At 47.2% G+C, this 21,026-nt stretch overlaps 1 protein-coding gene across 11 annotated transcripts in view; it reads left to right on the top strand.

Annotated features, from left to right (window-relative positions):
• The window catches only part of Hdac4 (histone deacetylase 4), a 258,455-nt gene that overhangs the window by 226,611 nt on the left and 10,818 nt on the right, over positions 1 to 21,026 (top strand). For all 11 annotated transcript variants that reach the window (XM_087905520.1, XM_087905534.1, XM_087905529.1 and 8 more), the window contains 7 exons: positions 3,290 to 3,397; positions 5,673 to 5,728; positions 6,700 to 6,787; positions 8,719 to 8,838; positions 9,574 to 9,671; positions 15,574 to 15,692; positions 17,197 to 17,330. In XM_087905520.1, the coding sequence (XP_087761646.1) occupies positions 3,290 to 3,397; positions 5,673 to 5,728; positions 6,700 to 6,787; positions 8,719 to 8,838; positions 9,574 to 9,671; positions 15,574 to 15,692; positions 17,197 to 17,330 (723 nt within the window). The remainder of the gene's footprint in view (positions 1 to 3,289; positions 3,398 to 5,672; positions 5,729 to 6,699; positions 6,788 to 8,718; positions 8,839 to 9,573; positions 9,672 to 15,573; positions 15,693 to 17,196; positions 17,331 to 21,026) is intronic.

Here is a 21,026-nt window from a genome sequence, read left to right as displayed (position 1 = left end):
TGCCTTGGAACCTACATCTCAGTATCACTGTGCTCGTGTTCACATAGGCCACAGAGGCTTCTTGGGGCAGAGTGGGCTTGTTCTGCACCAATTACTAATTTGTACTCCAGATAGAGTTCTCTGTAGGATGCCCATGAATCAGGTGACATTCTCTGCTTTGTGGTGATAGCCATTTCTATAGCCTGGTGAAAAGAGCAACTAGTCACTTGGGAAACAGACTGAGACACACAAGTGGCAAAGAACTGGCCATCAAGGTGTCTACTCCATCTGCACAGACAGTCCTTAGTCTCTGTCGCCACACTGACCTCGGGAGATAGAGGTTCTGCTGTATTCCTGTCCTCTGGAATGCAAGATGCAAGAGCGGAATCAACCCTCCTTTTTGATCTTCTGACCCTTCGAATCCCACTGCACCACTGTGTGTTGGGCCAGAGTTGTCCTGGCCAAACCTGTACCATGTTTGATCACAGATCCTGGGGTGAAGCTGAGGTCTGGATTCTGTTATGGAAATGAAACAAAATTGTTTTCTTCCTGAGTCTTTACAGAAATCGCTGCTTTGAAAATTGTCCCGTCAGAAAGAGAATCGATGGCATCTATTCATACCACCACCAAGCCCTCCTGGAGTTACTTTGTTTTGTATTGTAAATAGGCTGCAATCTCATAATTCGGGGCAAATTTTTGGCCCGACTTGAAAAGATTTGGATTTGCACTGCCCTGCGGCCAGAGAGCCCTGTGCACGGCAGCATTTATAGTTTGCAAATGAAAACTAAATGCAAGCTTAGATCTAGGGGCAAACCTGGGCAGTCTCCTGCACCACTAACCCCAGATCTGAGGTGCAACTGGCATGCCAGATGAGTGCAGACACACTGCACAGATGTAAGTGGAGCCCATGAAACCCAGCCTGGAAAAGGGAGTTGGGATCTTCAGGTCTTTCGCATAGGTTCTGAGGCAGGAAGAAGGTCTACAGGCTCTGGCCTGAGTAGACTAAGTTTCCCTTCTAGGGCCAACCCACCGGTGTGTCAGAGCAATGGGAAAACTGTGTAGGGTGTGTAGGATGAGGAGCAGGCACCTAAAGGCAGGCCCTCTGTCCCTGGAAGCAGCTTTCCATTGCCATTTCCTTCTTGTAGTTCTTTTAGAGTTGAAAACTCCTTCCTTAGCTCTGTTAAGTAAAGGTTTGAAATAGTTTCAACCATTTTTCAAACCAAGTAAAAACACTACTGCATTTGTTCACTTTATTATTGTAAATTTCAAACTAGTAAGGACCTGTGTTCTTGACTTTCGCTGCTCCTGTCCCAGCCCTGCCTGGGACCTACCCTCCCACTTGAGCCTCCTGATTCCCAGGACTCACCCAAATTTTCCACATGCTCCATTATTGTTATTCAGTTTTCATTTCCCAGATGCGTCTGTGTTTCCATGTCACCTATGTCTATCCTTTCTGTAAAACGCTTTTCTATAGCTCCCATTCCACATTCGCATCACGACCCTGACTGAATAGGGTTGCCCCTCGGTACCACTTCAAGGGAAGTAGCTGGACAGAAACTGGAAGAAAGTAGCAGGGAAGTTTTGTCAAGTCTTTGCAACCTGGGCTACTATAGTGGGGGTTGTCCAAGGGTTTACCCCTTTCTCTGTGAAGAAGGGGGCTTGGCCAGACTACAACACTTACCTCTAATGTCCAGAAGCGTACAATCTACAGAAAGCGCTGGAAGATCAGGCGAATGACATGCATAGTCCCTTCCCCAAGACTTAGCCCAGGTCTAAAGCCAGACTCCCTCCTCACACTTGGGAAGAAAATGATCACTGAGCTCATACATAGCCTTTGGCTTGACTTGAACTGCCCAGGACACTGCTGCCCCCTGGACTGATGGACTGTCTCCTGCACTGTCACCTTTGATATTATAATGAGCTGATAATAATGATTTGACTCCAGCCAAAGCTGTTCTTCATAAGACCACAAGCCACTGTCTCAACTTTGAATAGTGAGGCCTCCCAGCAGGTCATCCTTTGGCATTTAAGAGCTCTTTAAAGAACATAGCCAGGTCTAAGTACCCCTTTCAGTGAAGTCTAAACCCATACAAAGGAATTTTAGGTTGTCTGTCTCTGACAGTGAAGCTTGTGGAAAAGCTGAAAAGGGTTGCTCCTCCCACTGGTGATCAGTGTCTGTCAGTTAGGATGGCATGGAAGACCCAGGTGAAGATAAAGAAAGGTGCTTGTGGGTCTGGATTCCCAGCTTCTTTGAGTTTTCAGAGGTGTGGTGTATGTGAAGATCTGGAAAACCTCAGATTTAAGAAGTTAAACAACTTTAACTTCTTAGCCAAGCAACACCCGCCCTACTCCCCCAGGCCATAACTCTCTGGCAAGGCCTAAATCTCAGTGTATCTGTTCCAGGCCCCATGTATCCTCACAGGGCACACATATATAGACAGTTGTTCCTGTGCCCTGACATTGCAGCCCTTTAATCCCTGCCTAGACTCCCGCTTTGGGCTTCCCTGTAGACCCAGTAGTGGGAGTGTCTTGTCTTGTTCCCCACTAGCCAGACCTTAAAAATACATTCTCCTGGGCCTGCAAGATGGCTCTGCAGGTAAGGATACTTGCTGCCAAGCCTGACAACCAAGTTTAATCCATGAGATTCGTGTAGTGAAAGGAGGGAACTGAGTTGTCCTCTGACCTCCACAAAAATTTACTTTCATGTGTTCATACCCATGTACACACACATACTCCAATGTAAGTTTTAAAAACTTGTAATGCATTCTCCTTTGCCCAGGCCAGTAGACAACTGGCTGGCCTACTTGCTGTTTGAAGTGGACACTAACAAGCCACCTTCCTGCCACCGGGACAGACTTGGTGGTTCTTGTTATGCCTCACGCCCTAGTCCCATTTAATTGCTCTCAGCCCATAGTAAGAGCGTGCAGTTAAAGTCAACACAAAGTAGAGCCACTGATAGTAGTTTCTCTTCCATTTCATTTTCTGCTCGTTAACACAACTCTTAGCGCCAATTCCAATTTTAAAAGTAGCCTAGGATCCTTACTGTCAGCTTCGGGTCTGTTGGAACAGGTGAAAGGAGAAGGATATCCCAGAGGGAATGGACCATGGTATTTCTGGTCACTTGATTTTTATTCCTGTGTTCAATGTTTTAGCACATATCGAAGAAATGTACCTGATATGGGTTGCTGTGTCTTCCCTGGCCAGTCTGCAACACAGGGGCAGAGTTTTAGGGGATCCAGGCTACACAACCTGTCTGATGGCAGTGACAGTGACCCAGGATTTGGCTCACCGAGGAGTGTTGTTTTCACAGGTGGATAGCGACACCATATGGAATGAGGTACACTCGTCGGGGGCAGCCCGCCTGGCTGTGGGCTGCGTGGTGGAGCTGGTCTTCAAGGTGGCCACAGGAGAGCTAAAGGTCAGTCAGCACAATAGATCTAGCTGGGCGACACAAGGAGGGTCAGCCCAATGTTCTTTTCCTGCTGGCAAGGGACTGGAAAGGATTGGCGCAAGGTGGCTCCTGTCCAGGATAATGTAGATGCTCCATGCTGATGAAAATGTATAGTTCACATTCTGAGGTGGATCTGTGGAGCCCTTTACCCCTTTCCAGTTGCTCAGGAGCCAGAAGCTTTTGTTCATGTAGCTCCCTCTTCAGTATCAATGAAGTGAGATTAAAAAATGAGACATTTTCAGAGCGTTGATTGTAAAATAACAATAGCATCTGGCATAGTGCATGGCATCTGGATTCACATCTGTCTTACAACAGTGTGAAACTGGTGGAGAGACACTGACCTGTGTAAGCAAGGGTTGAAAAGGGAGTGTCTTGTGGTCTTCATGAAAACTAGAGACTAGCAAACTTCTCTGACCTGTGCCATGACACAGGCAGATCTTGATGGCAGTGCAGCTTGGACCCTGCAGCCATCTGTTTGTTGTGTAGTTGTCTCACCCACAGGATATTTACTGAACCAGACAGTGGTTGGAAAGTTAAGGTCCTAGATTTTAGCGTACCTAACCCTAACAGAATTCATGCTTTGTTTTGTTTTTAAGATTTATATACTTAATTATTATGTGTGCAGTGTTCTGCCTGCACATATGCCTGCACACCATAAGAGGGCACCAAATCTCATTATAGATGGTTGTGAGCCACCATGTTGTTGCTGAAAATTGAATGCAGGCCCTCTGGAAGAGCAGCCAGTGCTCTTAACCTCTGAGCTGTCTCTCTAGCCCCTGTTTTGTTTTTTAAACTCTTACTGCTACTACTCATCTCATAAGAAATGCCATCCCATCCAAAGTGCCTGCCATGTCCATAGGGACAGGCACGTGTGAAGTCCAAATCCCATCACTGGCAGCTCCTGCCTATCCCATTCCCAGAAGTGAAAAGCATTATTCTTCTTGAGAAGTGTCTTAGATCTCAAGTTGTAAGGCCCATAATTTCACTCGTCTTTACAAAGAAAAATGTGTATCTCTAAGAAAAGAGGGTCTGACTCAGCTCACAGTGAACAGTGTGCAGAGAGGCTTCCTGTAGCTAGCCCACACATGGCCCTGCTCAGTACCATCACACTGTCCTCTCTACTCAGGATGGTATGCTAAAAGATGTGGGCCTGAAGGTAGAAGGTGTACACTTTGTGGAAACTTACCATGAGGGTGCTCAAGGGGAAACGTCCCCATGGGAATTCATTTGTGCTCGTTGTCAGGGCTGTTGTATCTTAATTCCATGCTTGCCTGCTGCTCAGCACCATATATACTGTTGTCTGCTCAGTACAAGAGGCAGGTGGAGTCGGAGGCTTGTTAGACTCCTGAAGCCAGTGTGCAGGCTCAAGAATGAGAACAAAGTTTGCAGTGCTGAGTGTCAGAGGGTGGCATCTGTCTTGTGTCTCTACCTCTCAGCTTTACCACTGCCCTGTCCTGTCAACCCGGTCCCCTTGGCTGACCTTTGTGTGCTCAGTTAAAGCTTGAGCCTAAAACTTCCTGGGGCTGGAGAGAGTTGAACTTGGTTGAGTGTTTACAGCAGCAGCCCCAGTGGTGTGCCAGTGGTTCTGTAGAGTATGAGTGACAGGGCGTAGGCTGTGCAGCCATGCCATCCAGTGCCAGCTCTATAGTAATGATTCTTACAGATGGGAGCAGGGTTGGGTGCTATGTGTGCTGTCTGTTTCCCCAGCAGCTGTGAGCCCAAGACCTACTTGAGGCGTAACATGGACCCAGCAGTAGCCTATATGAGCACTCTGTTTTATTAGGGGATGATGGGAAAACAAGTTCTTATTTAGCCAAGCTAGGCTCCGGCTCACAGTGTACCTGAGACTGGCCTCAAGCTCCTGGTCTTCCTGCTGAAGTTTAGCATGCCCAGCTCTCTTTTATCTGTATTCATGTTTGCCACAAGGCTGCTGGTGAGCAACAGGCAACAAGACTATCTGGGACCCTGGGCCACACCCCCTCCAGTGGCTGCAACCCCAACTGTTGGCACTTAGAATCAGAGCCAGTGGGCCTACTGTCTGTCCTCAGGTCAGGCTTTCTGTACAGACTCCCTAACAAAGGAGCCAACTAACCCCATCTTCCATCCATGTCGTGAGACCAGTGATAATGGAAACCGCATCCTCCTGTGGAGTCTGAATCTGATGACTGGTGTTTGTGCTGACTTTTGGGGGGGTATGAAATGCCTTTCCTCACTTTTTCCCACTGTCTACTATCATTTGCAGAATGGCTTTGCTGTGGTTCGTCCCCCAGGACACCATGCTGAGGAGAGCACACCCATGTAAGTGGACACAGTAGACTGATAAAAATCGTGAATGACAGGGCTGGGTGAGCATCTGAGGGCCCAGGGAGGAGCTGAGTGGCCTTGTGCACATCACCCAGGGTGTGTTACTTTGTCTCCCTTGCCCACAGCCAAGGTAGACCTGTGATTTGAGAATCGTGCAGTTGGATGAGGAATATGGACACAAAGACTTCCCTGTTGAATTTAGCAACGATGGTTCAAGTGATTGAAATTAGGAAATCAGGGAAGCTGTGCCAGAGATGTGTGTGATGATGCGTTAAGTCCCTAGCCCACGGGAATAGTACCATTCACATTTTCTATGTGGTAAAAAAGGTTTTACCACCCTTTTTAACCTAAGCATGATAATTCCTCATAGCCTTGCAGAAGCTGGCCCAATTAGATAATCTCAAATAGGTATCTCCAAATGATTTCATATCCTTGCAAGGTGACAACTATTATTAACCTTTAACAGTGTCTGTGTATGTCTTCAGTGTGTGTTTGCATGTGTGAATCTGATATATGTAGATATATGTATTTGTGTCTGTATATTTGTGGTGTGTGCATGTGTGTTTGTATATACCTGTATGTTGTGTATGTCTGTAGGTAGATGTCTTGTAGTGTATACACTTATGTGTGCTTATGTGCATATCTGGGTTCTAGGGAGATTGTCTATAGTGGGTAGATGTCTTCTATAGTATGTGTGCTCATACTTCAGTATGTATTTCTGAGGGTGGTATGTGTGTCTGACAGGTGGGTCTTATGTGGCACATGTGCTTACGTACCTGTGGATCTGTGGTATATGTGTATTTTGCTTGGCTTGTATGTCTATGTTTGTTGGTTAATCACCAGCATCAGTTAAAGGTCCCACTTAGGAACCAAATGGCCTTCACCTGCGCCCTCCAGAATCTCATAAACTCTTACTATTCTACTATGAGTTGTGTAAAAGCAGTAACTAGACATCATCTTTGCAGGGGGTTCTGCTATTTTAACTCTGTGGCAATTGCAGCCAAACTTCTCCAGCAGAGGCTGAATGTGAGCAAGATCCTCATTGTGGACTGGGTGAGTGACTTCCTGCCCAGGCAGGCCTGGAAAGAACATGCATGCCCACCTGTTTCCCCAGTAGACAACCTGACTGAGCATGGGCCTTCACCTCTACTGACACTTGGAATCAGGAAACAAACTGAACTTTCTGAAAACAGTCCCAGAAATCAGAGAAGTAAAGTCTGTACCCATTAGAAGTTGGATTCAGGACTGAGACCAGCTGATCCTGGCAGGCATTAGCCTAACCTGCCAGGATAGTACACATATTTGAGGGAGGCCATCATCGCTGGTCTTCCGTATGACCTCTCAGGAGGCTGGAGCTTTGAAGGTCATGTTTAAGCCTGACTCTGTGCTCTGACCTGGGGACATGAACCTGGCTGCCCACCTTATGCTAGCTGAGACTCACTACACAAATGACTGCCTCTCTCTTCCCGAATGAGCACAGCTTCTCATAATCTCTCTGTCTGGAATGGCTGCTGCTTCTCTGAGAGCTCAGCCAAATGTCAGAAGTAGCCAGGCATTGGGATATGTATGTCAGCACTCCTTCTTAGTCAAGTGCCTGGGTGTCATGCCCTCCGAGCAGCAGGTGAAGAGGCAGTCTGGGCTTCTACCAGGCCTGTGATCATCACCGTGGTCATGGCTGTGGGGAGTGGTCCCCAGGACGAGCATGCTGGGTGGCCCTGTACTGCATTTCTGCATAATATATGAAAAGCTGTAAGAAGCCAGTGGATCTAAGACACATGCACAAAGAAACACTTTTTGATACTGATGTCTCTTCACATACTTTAAGCCCACATCAGGTGGGGTTGTCATTTGGATTTCATGCCTTTCCAGTTTCAGAAAGAAACAACAAAACATAAGCCAGAAGACAAGTCAACTCTTGGATCCAGAATAGGGCCTAAGTAAGGCATGGAAGGCAGTTAGTTACCAGTGAGCCTGTCCCTCCTGCAACCTGGCCCTTCCTAAGGGAACAAGCAGAGATATGGGCAAAGACAAAAGTGCCATACAATTGGTGTCAGCATAGGTATGACAGTTAGGTTTTGGGGACAACTGAGTCAGCAGGTGACCCACATAGACACTGTCTTATCTTCCCAAGACCAGGACACACTCCCCAGGACCACACTTTGCATTAAACTACATGATGGTGACACATAGACACTACTATGACTTACTGTACACAGTGTTATCCGTGGTTGCTCCTCCCAGCAGGGACCTGGTGAAGAGAGAAGGGGCACTTGTCTTCTCAAGTGGCTGAACATCCACATCCTACACTGAGCACAGATGACCCTGTAGAGAAAGCTTTTCACACACACAGCTATACAGTGCAGAGCCACCCAGCCTGCCTGTCCTGGGAACCAATTCTCATGGCCCACAACAGTGGCCACAGGCCTGGCAGAAATCGAAGCTGCCTCTTTTTCTTTCTTTCTGGTTCTCAGTTACACAGGTATCATTTCTTAAGAAAACAGCTGCTCACTTCTGGGTGGGGACCTGGGCACCTGTCTGTCACCTAAGTTCTTCTTCCATATGCCCTATGCAATGAGAAATACCTCACATGTGCCTGAACGTAGCCAACCCATAATCGGTAATTATCCTGATGGAAGTCGGAAATGGCTCACCGTAAATGAGGCAGGCACATAAGATGAATCAGATGGCTTGGTTTGAAATCCAAGCCTCAACTCAGCTGGAAGCTAGCCCCATTCTCTTCTCTGAAGTCAGGAATGTGCTCTGGTGCGCAAGGTTACAGAGACCCTGCCCACTCGGATTCTAACTTCAGCATCTCTTGATGCTGCTGGCACCCCTAGCACCTTACTATGAGATGCAAACTAGGCTTAATATTCTAGGGTGTTCACCAAGTAGGAACTGTTACCCCAAGGTACAGGAGACAGCTGGATGGTGAGGACTATTCTTGAGGCCTGGTCCTCCCTGAACCAGTTCTCTTGGTCTCTCAGGATGTACACCATGGGAATGGGACTCAGCAGGCCTTCTACAATGACCCCAATGTTCTCTACATGTCCCTGCACCGCTATGACGATGGGAACTTCTTCCCAGGAAGTGGAGCACCAGATGAGGTACGTAGAGTGTGAAATTTTGGGGGCAACTGGAGGACATGCCAGCTTAGAGCCAGGTGCTACAGCTGTCTGGAGAGCAGGGCAAATGCAGGCCACCCCAGACTGCCACAGAAGTAGAACTTTTCAGCTCATACTGCCATTCTAGAAAATGCTACCCTAGATTATGCTGTGCATGCCTTGGACCAGAATTTTGTTTAATGTTCAGTGAGAATCTATATATCATTTCTGGTTCCATTCAGGGCAAAGAAACATAAGGAGTTGTTATACTGCTCCTCTAGGACACCAGCTTCTCTGTACCTTCTCTGTACCTTGTTATGCCTTTCCCAACCACTGTCTTTAGTGGGCATCCTTAGGCAGCACACTCATGTCCCTTGTTCATCTGGCATTTGGTACTACCTGGTAGTCCCAAGAACACAGAGCCTACCTTCCAAAGACAGTCCCAAAGTATAGAGCCTCCTCTGTGCACACATGATGCACAGGTCCTCAGAAGTGTCTCTCAGTAGTTCCTCCTAGTTTAGGGTCTATGAGCAGCTGCAGCCCTGTAAAATCTGCTCCACTGATCTTAGTGCCTGGTACTGGAGTGACCAGCTTCACTGGTGAGCACACTCACAAATCCACAGGACTCATGAATATCCCTATGGGCCTGCCAACCCAGCACACCCTAATTCAAGTGCCAGTTGTCTCAAGTAGTCTTTTCAGAGTGTCAGTGACAAGTTTCTCTCCTTGTGCCCACAGGTGGGCACAGGGCCAGGCGTGGGTTTCAATGTCAACATGGCTTTCACGGGAGGCCTCGAACCCCCCATGGGAGATGCAGAGTACCTGGCAGCCTTCAGGTGAGTATCCATCTGTTCAGCCACAGAGACTGGCCCTTCTGAGTCCAGGGGCAGCCAAGCAGACTGGGGACTCCGGGGTTGATCTTTGAACTGTCTCGCTTCTGTTACCAGCTCCCTTCTCGTGTGAGCCTGTTTGGGTCCCAGTGATAAGATGGGGAGACCGTAGCAGGTGGAGTAAGATTTCTGCTAAGCTGGAAACGTTTAATCAGTGGAAACTGAAAGTGTAAATCTCAGATATCATTTCCTGCTCACTCTTTCACAGAGCCTTTGTGAAGGTATAACAAGTGGAAGTGAGTAAAGGAGAAATAGGATCCCCTTTGTTTGTATGAGTATCAGGGAAGAGTCATCTCATTATCCCACATCTTCTGTGCTGCTGTGGCCCCTTAGATTGGCTGCAAGGTGGTTGCTTTTTAAAAAAACATTGACTTTCATTGTCCACAATTCTAAAGCCATTCATGCAGTCAATAGTGGATGGCTTGGCCTGTCACTTTTCCTCTTGTTACACCATGGTGGCTTTCCCCATGGCTGCGCAATGAGGAGGCTCCACTCAAGTCAACCACAGCCCAGGAGTGGTTCCAGGGCCTGAATGGGCCCAAGGGGCCTTCAGTCTCATAAAATACTTTATTTATTTATATTTATTTATTTGTATTTTGTATTGTGGGTAAGAGTATCATCAGACCTCCAGGGGTCTTCTCTGCCTTGACCAATGTACATATGAAGCACATGTGTACAATTATGTGCCTTATGTGCATATAGACATGCTTATATGCAGAAATGTGTACATGTGCCTGTATGTTTCTAAGGGGAAAGTGTGTGTGTATGTGTGTGTGTGTTGTGGTGTGGTGGTGGTGGTAGTGGTGGTGATTGTTGTGTGCATATATGCCTGTAAGGCATAGACCTCTGGAAGTATAAGCTCATATGTATGCAAATGTGTATGTCCCTAGTTGATGAGCTGTATCTGTAAAATGCATGTGAACTTGCCTATGCTCTGTAGCTGTGGTACCAAAGACTCAGAACACTTCTCAGCATCTGCCTGCTCATTTTGAAACAGGTTCCCAGTCCCACTTCCTATTGGAGAGGTGGTTAGGGTCCAGTATGGTAAAGGCCTGACCCAGTGGGTATGAGTCGACCAGACTATTCCTAGAAGTGACAAATCTCAGTTGGTGAAGTTACAAAGGTCTGCTGCTCAGCTGTTGGCCAGTCATAGGCAGGGATCACTCAGGCCCTAGAAGCTTTGTGCTGACTGCCACCTGCCATTTACCTCTGATCCCTTTGGTTGTTTCCGGTGTCTCTGCATGCCACTGACCTGTGCCCACCTCACTTAGAAACTTCCCCCCAAACTCTAGGAAGTCTGTGAAAGCTCAACCTGAGAACCAGGGTGTCTGCACAGCACTGGAATCATGGCATATCAGTGGTGTGAAAAGAAATCACTGCCCAGTTAGTGACCTTTGTTCCTGAGTGAATGCTGTTTGCAGGTCAGGGCCTGTGAAGGCCTCAGGGTGACTGGTGCAGAGAGAAGATGGTACTCACTTGATGACAGTACTGTATACCCTCCACTCACATCAGTCCTTGCAGCCGGTGACTGGGCCGGCCCTCATCCCCCAGTCCTTGCTCTCTGCCTTCTGAACTGTGCTCACTGGGGGCATTTCTTGAGTATGCCTACAGTTCTGGGATCCTGGGGCCAAGTCTGACCCCTGCTGTCTCTGCCCAGGTATCTGCAGTGTCTGACCTGCCTGGCCAGCCTTTGAGGGGAGCCTTCCTTCCTTAGTCACCCTGACATCTGTCCTAACGGTTGGCAGAGTATATGAGTGATAATCCCTTTTTGATGGCGCCTTCTAAAGCTTCAATTGCTTCTTTGAAAAGGGAAATTGTTTCAGGTTGCTTTTTTTTATTATTTTAATGTAAAGTAGTACTTTGAAGTTCACAATTTATGGTTCCCTGGGCATCAGGTGGGGAAACAAGGGTCAGAGGCTCCTTCCCCCTTTCTTCTTCAGTCTACTCCTTTGGGGCCCCATGGGATAAGGCATGCCTCAAAGACAGCACCTTGTTCTTCAGAGCCCTCTACTGCCAGGTCACATTTTCAGGGGATCAAGCATCCGATGAAGAAAAGATAAGAAAATTGCCCCTAATGAGATCCAGAAGTGACCAGCACTTTCTCCTCAGGCCCAGACACTTGTAGGAGAAAAGGAACTATAATTCAAACCAGGCCTCAAGCCAGACACAGCTTTGAAGTTGGCGGAGCACTGTGGGCTAGGAACAGAGAGTGAGTGATACACTGTCCTTAGCATCCTGGATCTGTCCTCAGTGCCTGGCCTCTGTAGTGGAACAGTCATGTGTGGCACAGGAAGCTTAGCAGAGATGGTGCTGGTGTTCTAGTGGATCTTAATTTCTCACTGGCCTCAAACTGCAAAGCGTTCTGCCTATCTGTGGATCTTGAACCCTCATTCTGTTGTACAACCTGCTGCTGTTGCTGCCTTTTTAAACAACTGTTTGAGTGGTGTGATAAGACACACTCTGATATCTGCTATAGTTATCACTTTGCCTTCTGGATGGCTTAATGTCTGAAAGACAAGTACTTGCTGTGTATATATTTGGTTAAACTATCAGCTACCTTTTTTAAAAGGTAGTTGCAGTTCATGATGGCATCCCACTGCTTCCTTAGATAGAATTTCAGCAGAGTCGGTGGTGGTGATCTTAGAAAATAAGAAACAGAAGCGTAAAGCTCAGCATTGGAAGTCTAGTGAGTCAGCAGCCTCTCTTGCCTGCTTGGCCCCCAGACAGGAACCAGGGATAAAGCTCCAAGCTCTGTGATGCAGTGATTGATGGCTCCCAACCATCAGGGCTCTCAGATGCCCCCAGAGGTGAGGCCCAGGCCAAGCCTTGTAGCGGAAAGGATATCCCCAAGGAAATTGCCTGTTTGCCTCAGTCCAGGGTTTGAGGGTTTGTGTCTTCTGCTGCGACCTGGGAAAAGAACCTGGTCCCAGGATGAAGTGGGCAGGGTGTTTAAGTCGACCAGTCCAACAAAGTGTAAAGAGGCCTGAAAGGCAGGACTACCTTGTTAAACAGTGACAAACCATGGCATTGGGAGGTGGGGGAGTGGGACTAGGGTGAATATGAATGTGGGCAGTGTGACCTCCAGCATTTGCTGTTGACATATTCGGTCGGTATGATAAGTAACCAGACCAGCTCAAGAACAACAGTTATATTTTTAATAATTGAAGAAGGGGGGAACTCACGCTACCAGAGTGGGAGATCCGAAATCTGAAATGGTCCAGCGAGCACAGTGTACAGAGAACGCGCACACCTACCTACCCTGGTTTTTCTACCTCGGGCTCCAGGCGGCCACACCCTAACCAGGTGTGATTGGTTGAGTTTCCCCATCATCTCCCCAATACAAACCCAATACAACTATATTCAATAGGAACAGATACCAAATATAAAATTACAAGCAATAAACAATATTAAGCAAAAAATGCATAACAAAAGTTTTACTTACTAAGCATTCTATTTCAAGGAGTCTAAATAATGTATTGAAATTAAGTTTAGTTAAATCATGAGGAGGGTAACTACAATTATCTAATCTTCAACTCCATCAAAGATCTGAGAAGGGAAGTAATGTTATTTGAGCAACCAGGAAGTACAATTGAGAAACTTCCAAAATGTGCAACAAATGGCAGAGACAACTGACTACCTGGGCAATCACCCAAAGTCTCATTTGCAGTGTTGAGGCATCCAACTTTGGCTAAGGCCTGACGTAAATGACATACCATTTTCAAAGGCAAGAAACTATCTTACCCTGTCTTGGCAGGATATGACAGTCCTGTTTTATCCATTTACGGATACTCTTTATCTCTATCAGTGGTTGAGGTATGGGCATTTCTTTGCCCAAAGGCCAGTTCTGCCAAGAAGATAGGCTCCAGGTAGTGTCTTTGGTGTTCAGTATTCTCTCGGGAGTAGATCGGTGTTGCCAGGAGTGATCAGTGTTACCAGGAGTGATCGTGTCTCACTACCACAGAACTCTAGGTTAGATTAAAGGCCATTTTCTACAGCCCTTTGAAGAGGTTGAAGATTATACTATCTATACTGAATATAATCTCTATGTATGTAAAGAACCTGATTAGCCTAACTATAAATATGATAGACATAGATGACTGTTGATCTATAATTCTCAATACCTATCTAACTTAAAGACTAAGACAATAAACAACTGTACAATAAATAAGAACAATGACATTCAAATGTAAACAATGTATAAGTATCTTGATCAGAGGTAGTAGTGTACACTGCAATATGGTGAATATGTATGTCAATACATAAACAATGTTTCAAACAGAGGTAGAAGCATACGTGCATACAACATTCAATATAATTTAACTTTATATCAATACACAAGAATTGATACCAATATAATTGTCTAGAAACAATAACTCACAAATACCAATCTATTATCCCATCACCAATTATCCCTCTCTTTTTTTTCTCTTTTTCGTTGTCCTCTACAATTGCCCCACATTGGGTGCCAGGTGTTGACGTATTTGGTCGGTACAATAAATAACCAAACCAGCTCAAAAACAACAGTTATATTTTTAATAATTAAAAAAAGGGAAAAACTCACACTACCAGAGTGGGAGGTCCAAAATCCAAAATGGTCCAGCGAGCACAGCATAGAGAGCGCACACCTACCTACCCCAGTTTTTCTACCTCGGGCTCCAGGCGGCCACACCCTAACCAGATGTGATTAGTTGAGCTTCCCCATCAATTTGCTTGTAGGAAGTTGAACAGGCTGATAGCTCTACCTGTGCAGTCACATGGCCAGGTTCCACACCCACCTTCCTAGTCTGCTCCAGGAGCACAGAACACTCCTGCTAGAGCTAGGAGACCACAAATCTCTCCCTCTCAAAGAGTTGCTCTGGCTCCCAGAGGGACACTAAAAGTTGGTGCTGGCTATTCTAATAAAGTAATCTTGAGGATGCTTGAAGCCTTGTAGCACCCTGGGTCAGTTACCAGGACTATGTTCATGAATCTGCACCGTGGCTTGGCCATGACTGATGGGTTTTGTGTTGAGAAGTAGAGTGACTTAGCCATTGAACTACTCAGTGGTATCCATGTTTTACACAGTTCTCTTAACTGTGACATTAGTTTCCTTTTTGCCATTCTAGGAGTCTTGTTTTCCCTTTAATTTATTCTCACACATGCACAGATGGCCATTGATCATGGGCACAGAGCACTGTCAGGTGGGCCATGTGGGCTACACCCCAGCAGGGCTGCAGAAAGCCAGCCAGGGCCCTTATCTTCTCAGCACTGTGTCTCAGTGCCTTATGCTAGATGGTGACCATGTGTCTTAGTTACTTTCCACATTGCTGGGCCAAAATAGCCTAAGGAAAGGAGGGTTTATTTAGACTCACAGTTCAAGAGTGTCATGGCTGTAAAGTCAAAACACCAGGTACTTGAGGCAAGTTCTTGCATTGCATTTGCAGTCAGGAAGCAAAGAAGGGGAGATGCAGGTATCAGCTACTTGCCAGTCCAGGACCCCAGCTCATGGGGTGGTGTCAGCCTCATCTAGGATGGACCTTCCTACCTTAGCCCAGTGGCTAACTTAATCTAGATAATTCTTCATGGGCATGATCAGTGAATTGTCTCCGAGGTGATTGTAGATTTTGTCAGGTTGACGTCAGTAGTAACTATCACAGTGTGTCTTTCTTAGATGAGAGTGTGTTCTTGTTGTGGGGAAGGTAGCTGAGCTGGTAAGACACACGTTTGGGAGAGGCCAGAAGGGGCACTTGCATTGATTTCCTTCCAATTCTGCAGGTGCAACAGGCCTCCAAGAACCATGTATTGACAATAATGGTCTTCCATATACCATGTCCTTCACTGACCTAGTAATGCCTTCTATCCTTTGCAGAACGGTGGTCATGCCAATTGCAAATGAGTTTGCCCCCGATGTGGTGCTGGTTTCATCAGGCTTCGATGCTGTAGAGGGCCACCCCACACCTCTTGGAGGGTACAATCTCTCTGCCAAATGTAAGTCACTAGTGTTTACCTTCCCTACTTGCATGTCTGCTCATCCCACAACTGGTTTGTGTTCTGTGTGAAGCAGTAGGAGGCACATCACCTTCATTTCTTACTCAGAATGAAATTGTGCTAGCAGTGAGCAGCAGGATGCTGAGAGTTGAAAGCCATAGACTCTACCATGGGGATAGAAACTCAAAGGGGCCTGCACTAGGTTCTGTCAACTGGACTGTGGACACTAGACAAACATGCAGTCCTTTTCCAAGTATGAGAAGGCAGAGTCCCAGTTCTGCTTAGCCAACATGTGCCTGGTGCTGAGTTTTGTTCTCTGCTAGAGGATCAGACCCTCTAATCTTTGAATAGGCTATGGAGCTGGAGGAGGAACCAATCAGGACTTCTATCATATAGTGGCTGCATTTCTCCATGGATGAACTTGCTGGCACTGTATGTGACCTTTGCTTCTGCTCTGCTGCAGCACATGGCAAAGATGAAAGGCCTCTGGGCTGTAACACCATGGGTCACAGTGGCCTGACAGCTTCTCATCCAACTATGGTGCCCAGAGGCAACAAAGAGCCTGGGTTCCTAAAGCCTGACCCTAGTGCCTTACTCAGTCAGGACCTGGATCTGCTCTCCCCTCCCTGCCCATCAGCACATCTAATCAAGGAGGATAGTCTCTCTCTCTCTCTCTCTCTCTCTCTCTCTCTCTCTCTCTCTCTCTCTCTCTCTCTCTCTCTCTCTCTCTCTGTCCTTCACCAGGGAGGGTATGCACTCAGCAAGGGAGTAATGAGCTATGAGGTGGCCTTTGGGAGTCAGTGCTCTACTACAGGGCATCTTCGAGCCCATTGAACCTAGTGTGGGCTCCAGACAGGGAACTAAAAGCACCCATCATACTTCATAGTCTCTGTTACCACATTCTGAGCTGCTTTTATATCCAGCCCCAAAGCTGCATCAGTGTTTCTGTCAGACACAATTGGGTTTGCCATTAGTTTCTGCCCACTAGCATTTCATAGCTAGCAGAAGTTGCAGCCTAGTATTCAGGGCCTGAATCTGTCTCGTGAGGGGCTGATCAAGGTCACTGTCTTACTAGGGCTTTCCCATGCCTAGCCAACATCAGCCTGCCTGACTGTGTGTAATATCCCCATGCCAACCAAGTGGCATATCAGGTGGGGACTGTGAACAGAAAGAAAACTCTGTGACCTTAGATGGAAGCAGATATATAGATATGAATGTGGGAAAGTCCTGTCACCACATACAGCATTGATACAGGCATGCTTCTTTCTACGTGTGTATGTTTGCACAGAGCACATCAGATGCCTAGGAAGGCAGGTTAGTATACAGCCTTTGAATGGGGTTGGCTGCATTATAAAGATACAGCACTGAAACCAAAAGTCACACTCAATTGGGTGAAGATGAAATCCTCAGTTACTCAAGATGACATCTCAGCCTCTGGTATTTATCGGTGGTACTGTGTGGAGTTTCTGAAGTGCTCTGCTCCCATATTCCTCTTCCTTTGCAGGTTTTGGGTACTTGACGAAGCAGCTGATGGGCTTAGCTGGTGGCCGGATTGTGCTGGCTCTTGAGGGGGGCCATGACCTGACAGCCATCTGTGATGCTTCTGAAGCGTGTGTTTCTGCTCTTCTGGGAAATGAGGTATGTAGTCATCAAGGCCCTACAGAATGTGCCACACCACAGGCAAAAGCCTGCTGCTAGGAGCTCAGGTGGTGGAGGGTATTGGTCTCTGACTTGGGTGAACAGTTTACCTGGCCTTGGGCTGCAGCTGTTCCCCACCCATGTAGTAGGGCTAAGAGATGAGCAGAAGGGACACAGAGCTGGCCTAAGATTCTCAGAGGTGCTTGCTGCAGCTGGTTCTTCCTTCCTGAATCAGTCATGTGTCAGTAGTGTGATGGCCATGCTTCATCTTACTCTTCTGGGCTCCCATATGGACAAGGTTTCTCTGGCAGCTTGTCTATGGGCTTGGGTGGTGTCTTAGTTAGGATTTCTAGTGCTACAACAAAAACCACCAGAGAGCAAGTTGGGGAGAAAAGGGTTTATTTGGCTTATACTTCCAGATCATAGTCCATCATTAGAGGAAGTCAGGATAGGAAATCAAGCAGGACTGGAACCTGGAGGCAGGAGTTGATGCAAAGGCCATAGAGGGGAGCTGCTTATTGGCTCGCTTCCCCTGGCTTGCTCAGCCTGCTTGTTTATAGAACCCAGGACCACCATCCCACCATGGGATGCCCTCCCCCCCCACCCCCCATCCACCACAATTGATCAGTAATTGAGGAAATGCCTTACAGCTGGTTCTCCTGGAGGCCTTTCCTCAACTGAGGTTCCTTCCTCTCTGATGACTCTAGCTTGTCAAGTTGATACACAGAACCTTTCAGTTCAGGTGGTATCAGCATGCTCAGGCTGAATTATTAGCTCAGGGCTAGGCCAAGACCTCTTTATTCAGCAACCGTGTGCATTCTCTATTCAGGAGTGATCCTTAAGGTCAGCGCTTTGCGTAGCCCCACTGGTGCTGCAGGACAAAATCAGAGGTATTGGCCTGCATAGCAGTATTCAAGGGCCCGGTCAGATAAAGCTTTTGAGGGCTAAAATAGAGTGAACACTATGTGAATTCCCTTCCACTATACCTGAGGAAGGTTCCTTGTTGACGTTCCTAGCTCCTTGTGTGCATAACTGCACCTAGCAGAAACTCACTCCACCTGCAGGCTAGGATGAGAGTGACATTTTCACATAACCCTGGGAGCCCCTAATGCATGTGGTACAATTGGCAAATACCTTCCGTGAAAAATTCTCAAATCTTGTCCAGACCAGTAGTTCTCAACCTTTCTAATGCTGTGACCCTTTAATACAGTTCCTCGTGTTGTGGTAACCCCAACCACAAAATTATCTCCATTGCTCCTTCATTAACTGTAATGAACCGTAATCTAATTATTTGTTTTCTGATGGGCTTAGGTGACCCTGTGAAAGGGTCGTTCAATTTCCAGAGAGATTTTCTAAACCCTTCTGGCTGGTGTATGTATCTGTCTCCGAACTGGTGCAATTCTTGTTTCATAGGGCTTGCTCACATTGCTCCCCTTTGGGTGGTGTGCAGGTGCTAGGAAGGAGCCAGACAGGAATGGGATACTCAGTGCTGGAGTCTGCAGCCCAGGAGCTGCTGGATCTGTACCCTCAGGTAGCTCAGACTAGCCTCAAGTGTCGCATGCAAGTACCTTGGTCTCTGGGTAATAGTGACAGGTGGGTCAGCAGCTCTGAGGCCCATGGCCCCTGCTGTACCTGTTCCTCAATCAGGAGTTCTCAGGCTGTCCCCACCCTGTAGGCCAAGGTCTAGATGGCTCTTAATGAAGACTCTCTGACTTGCTAGCTCAGGGTTGCTCTTGAAGACAGTAAGGCTCTAACTGGGCAATGAGTTGTCAGAAGTCCACAGACTACCACAGTCTCATAGTCAAGTACATTATGAGTCATCTGCTCTGCACGCTTCATTCTAGAAAGCACAGGAGAGGAGGTGAGAGTGAAAACTGTCCTCACTGTGTATAGCTTGTATGCTTGCGGAACCAAAATGCATATTCCTTTTTTGGTATGAACCCCATTATAAGAGAACACCAACCCCCATCAAACCTGGCTCCAACCTCTGCCCCCGTGCTACCTATAGAATGGTTCTTCATCAGAGGAAGTAGATGCACATCTTAGCCAAAGCTTTTTCATCAGTCCCAGAGTACACTGAGCAATCATTAAGCCCCGCCCTTCTTTCATGACTGACAATCCTCCCTGCCCTCCTTTGCAACTGGCATGAGGGAAAAATATATAAGCACAACAGACAGCAGGTCCCTGAGGGGGCAGTCAACCACAAGTGTTCACGTGTTGCTGGGGAGGGGAATAGCAGAGGGCCTGTTCTGTGTTCCAACCCTACCTGCCCAGCAAATTTGCTCCCACTGGCTTCCCTATAGTCCTAAATGTGAAAGGGCCACCAGACTAGTTAGTGTTGTTTTCCAAGATGTATTTCATATGTAAACAGGTTCCTGCAGCATTCAGCTTTAGACGTTGTCCCTTATGGGAAAGACGAGAGAGAGAGCACACAGTACCTTTTTATTATGTGACTTCTAGTCTAAGGATGGCAGGGATTGAGGGGTTTATGGATATGTTAAGGGCATTGGCAGGTGTTGGCAAACCAGACCCCAGCCTACAGGGTATGGACAGCCTGAGAACTCTTGATGTGTCATTGGGCAGCAGCCTTCAGAAGCCATGAAGAGCAGGTGCAGTAGAGGTCAAAGGTCTCAAACAGAGCTGATGACCCGTTTGCCACTATAACCCAACAACTGTGCTCAGTGCTATAGGAAATCTAGGAACGGCAGCCAAGCCAAGTTTCCCACAGCCTACTGCAGATCCTGACCCTTCTGTGAGATGCTGGGAACTAGAGATCAGGGCAGAGGCACTGGTTAGGTGTCTGTGGCTCAGTGGAAGCCTCTTGTGCATCTTGGCATGGAGTTACATGAATATCCCAGGAGAGGAGGGGGCTAGATAGTGTGAGAGGGCAGAGAATGCCAAAGACAGGGAAACTAGAAGACAGCTGGGTGGACAGCATGGAGAGGCTGGGCCCAGAAAGCCAAGATGCATCAGAGAAGGAAACAGGGAGGAGGGGGATGCTTGAAGGATCTGTCTGAATCCCAGAGTTTCACCCCAGGTTAGCCTGCACTCTTAAAACACTGAAACTGTTACTCTGTATGCCAAAGACAGTAGGAAAAGCCCCACTGTGGTTCTGAGTTCCAAGGCACTAACAAGGGATTTGCGCACACACCTGACAGGGGTCTCTGCTAACTAGAAGCCTAATGTATAAGACAAGTATGGGACAGGGAACAGCTAACTTAGTCTGACAACCAGCTGACCCTCACAAAGAGCTAGAGGAGAGCTTAGACCAGGCTTAACGGTAGCCTCCAGGGTGTTGGGTCCTAGGTGACAAGCTTGACCATCCTGTGGTATAATTCAGCGGTGTAAATCCCAAAGGCAGAAGAAAACCCAGCCCCTTTTGAACACAGTTGTAGCAGAGCTTCCCAGTAAAACTCAACTGATAACTAAGTGTGCAACTAGAACCCAGAAGAGGAGCTGCCCACTCCATAAAAAATGAGGTGCCAGGTAGGCCTACACTATAAACAGACATAATCAGAACTACTTTATGAGCCTGATTCCAAGTCAGCCATTGGCAAGGCTGTATTCTACGGGGGATGGATGGATAAGTGTGAGGTGACACTGCCAGTAAAGGGGTACCCATGTAGCTTTTATTGGGCCTTTGAAACCTCCTGGAAATGTGTAGTACAGCCCACTTGGTTATCAGGCAGGCCCTCC

This window comes from Myodes glareolus, chromosome 1 (genome assembly GCF_982192425.1).
Source record: "Myodes glareolus chromosome 1, mMyoGla1.1, whole genome shotgun sequence".
Lineage (NCBI taxonomy): Eukaryota > Metazoa > Chordata > Mammalia > Rodentia > Cricetidae > Myodes > Myodes glareolus.
The sequence above is the reverse complement of the archived record's forward strand: the minus strand, read 5'-3'. Positions and strand labels throughout refer to the sequence as shown.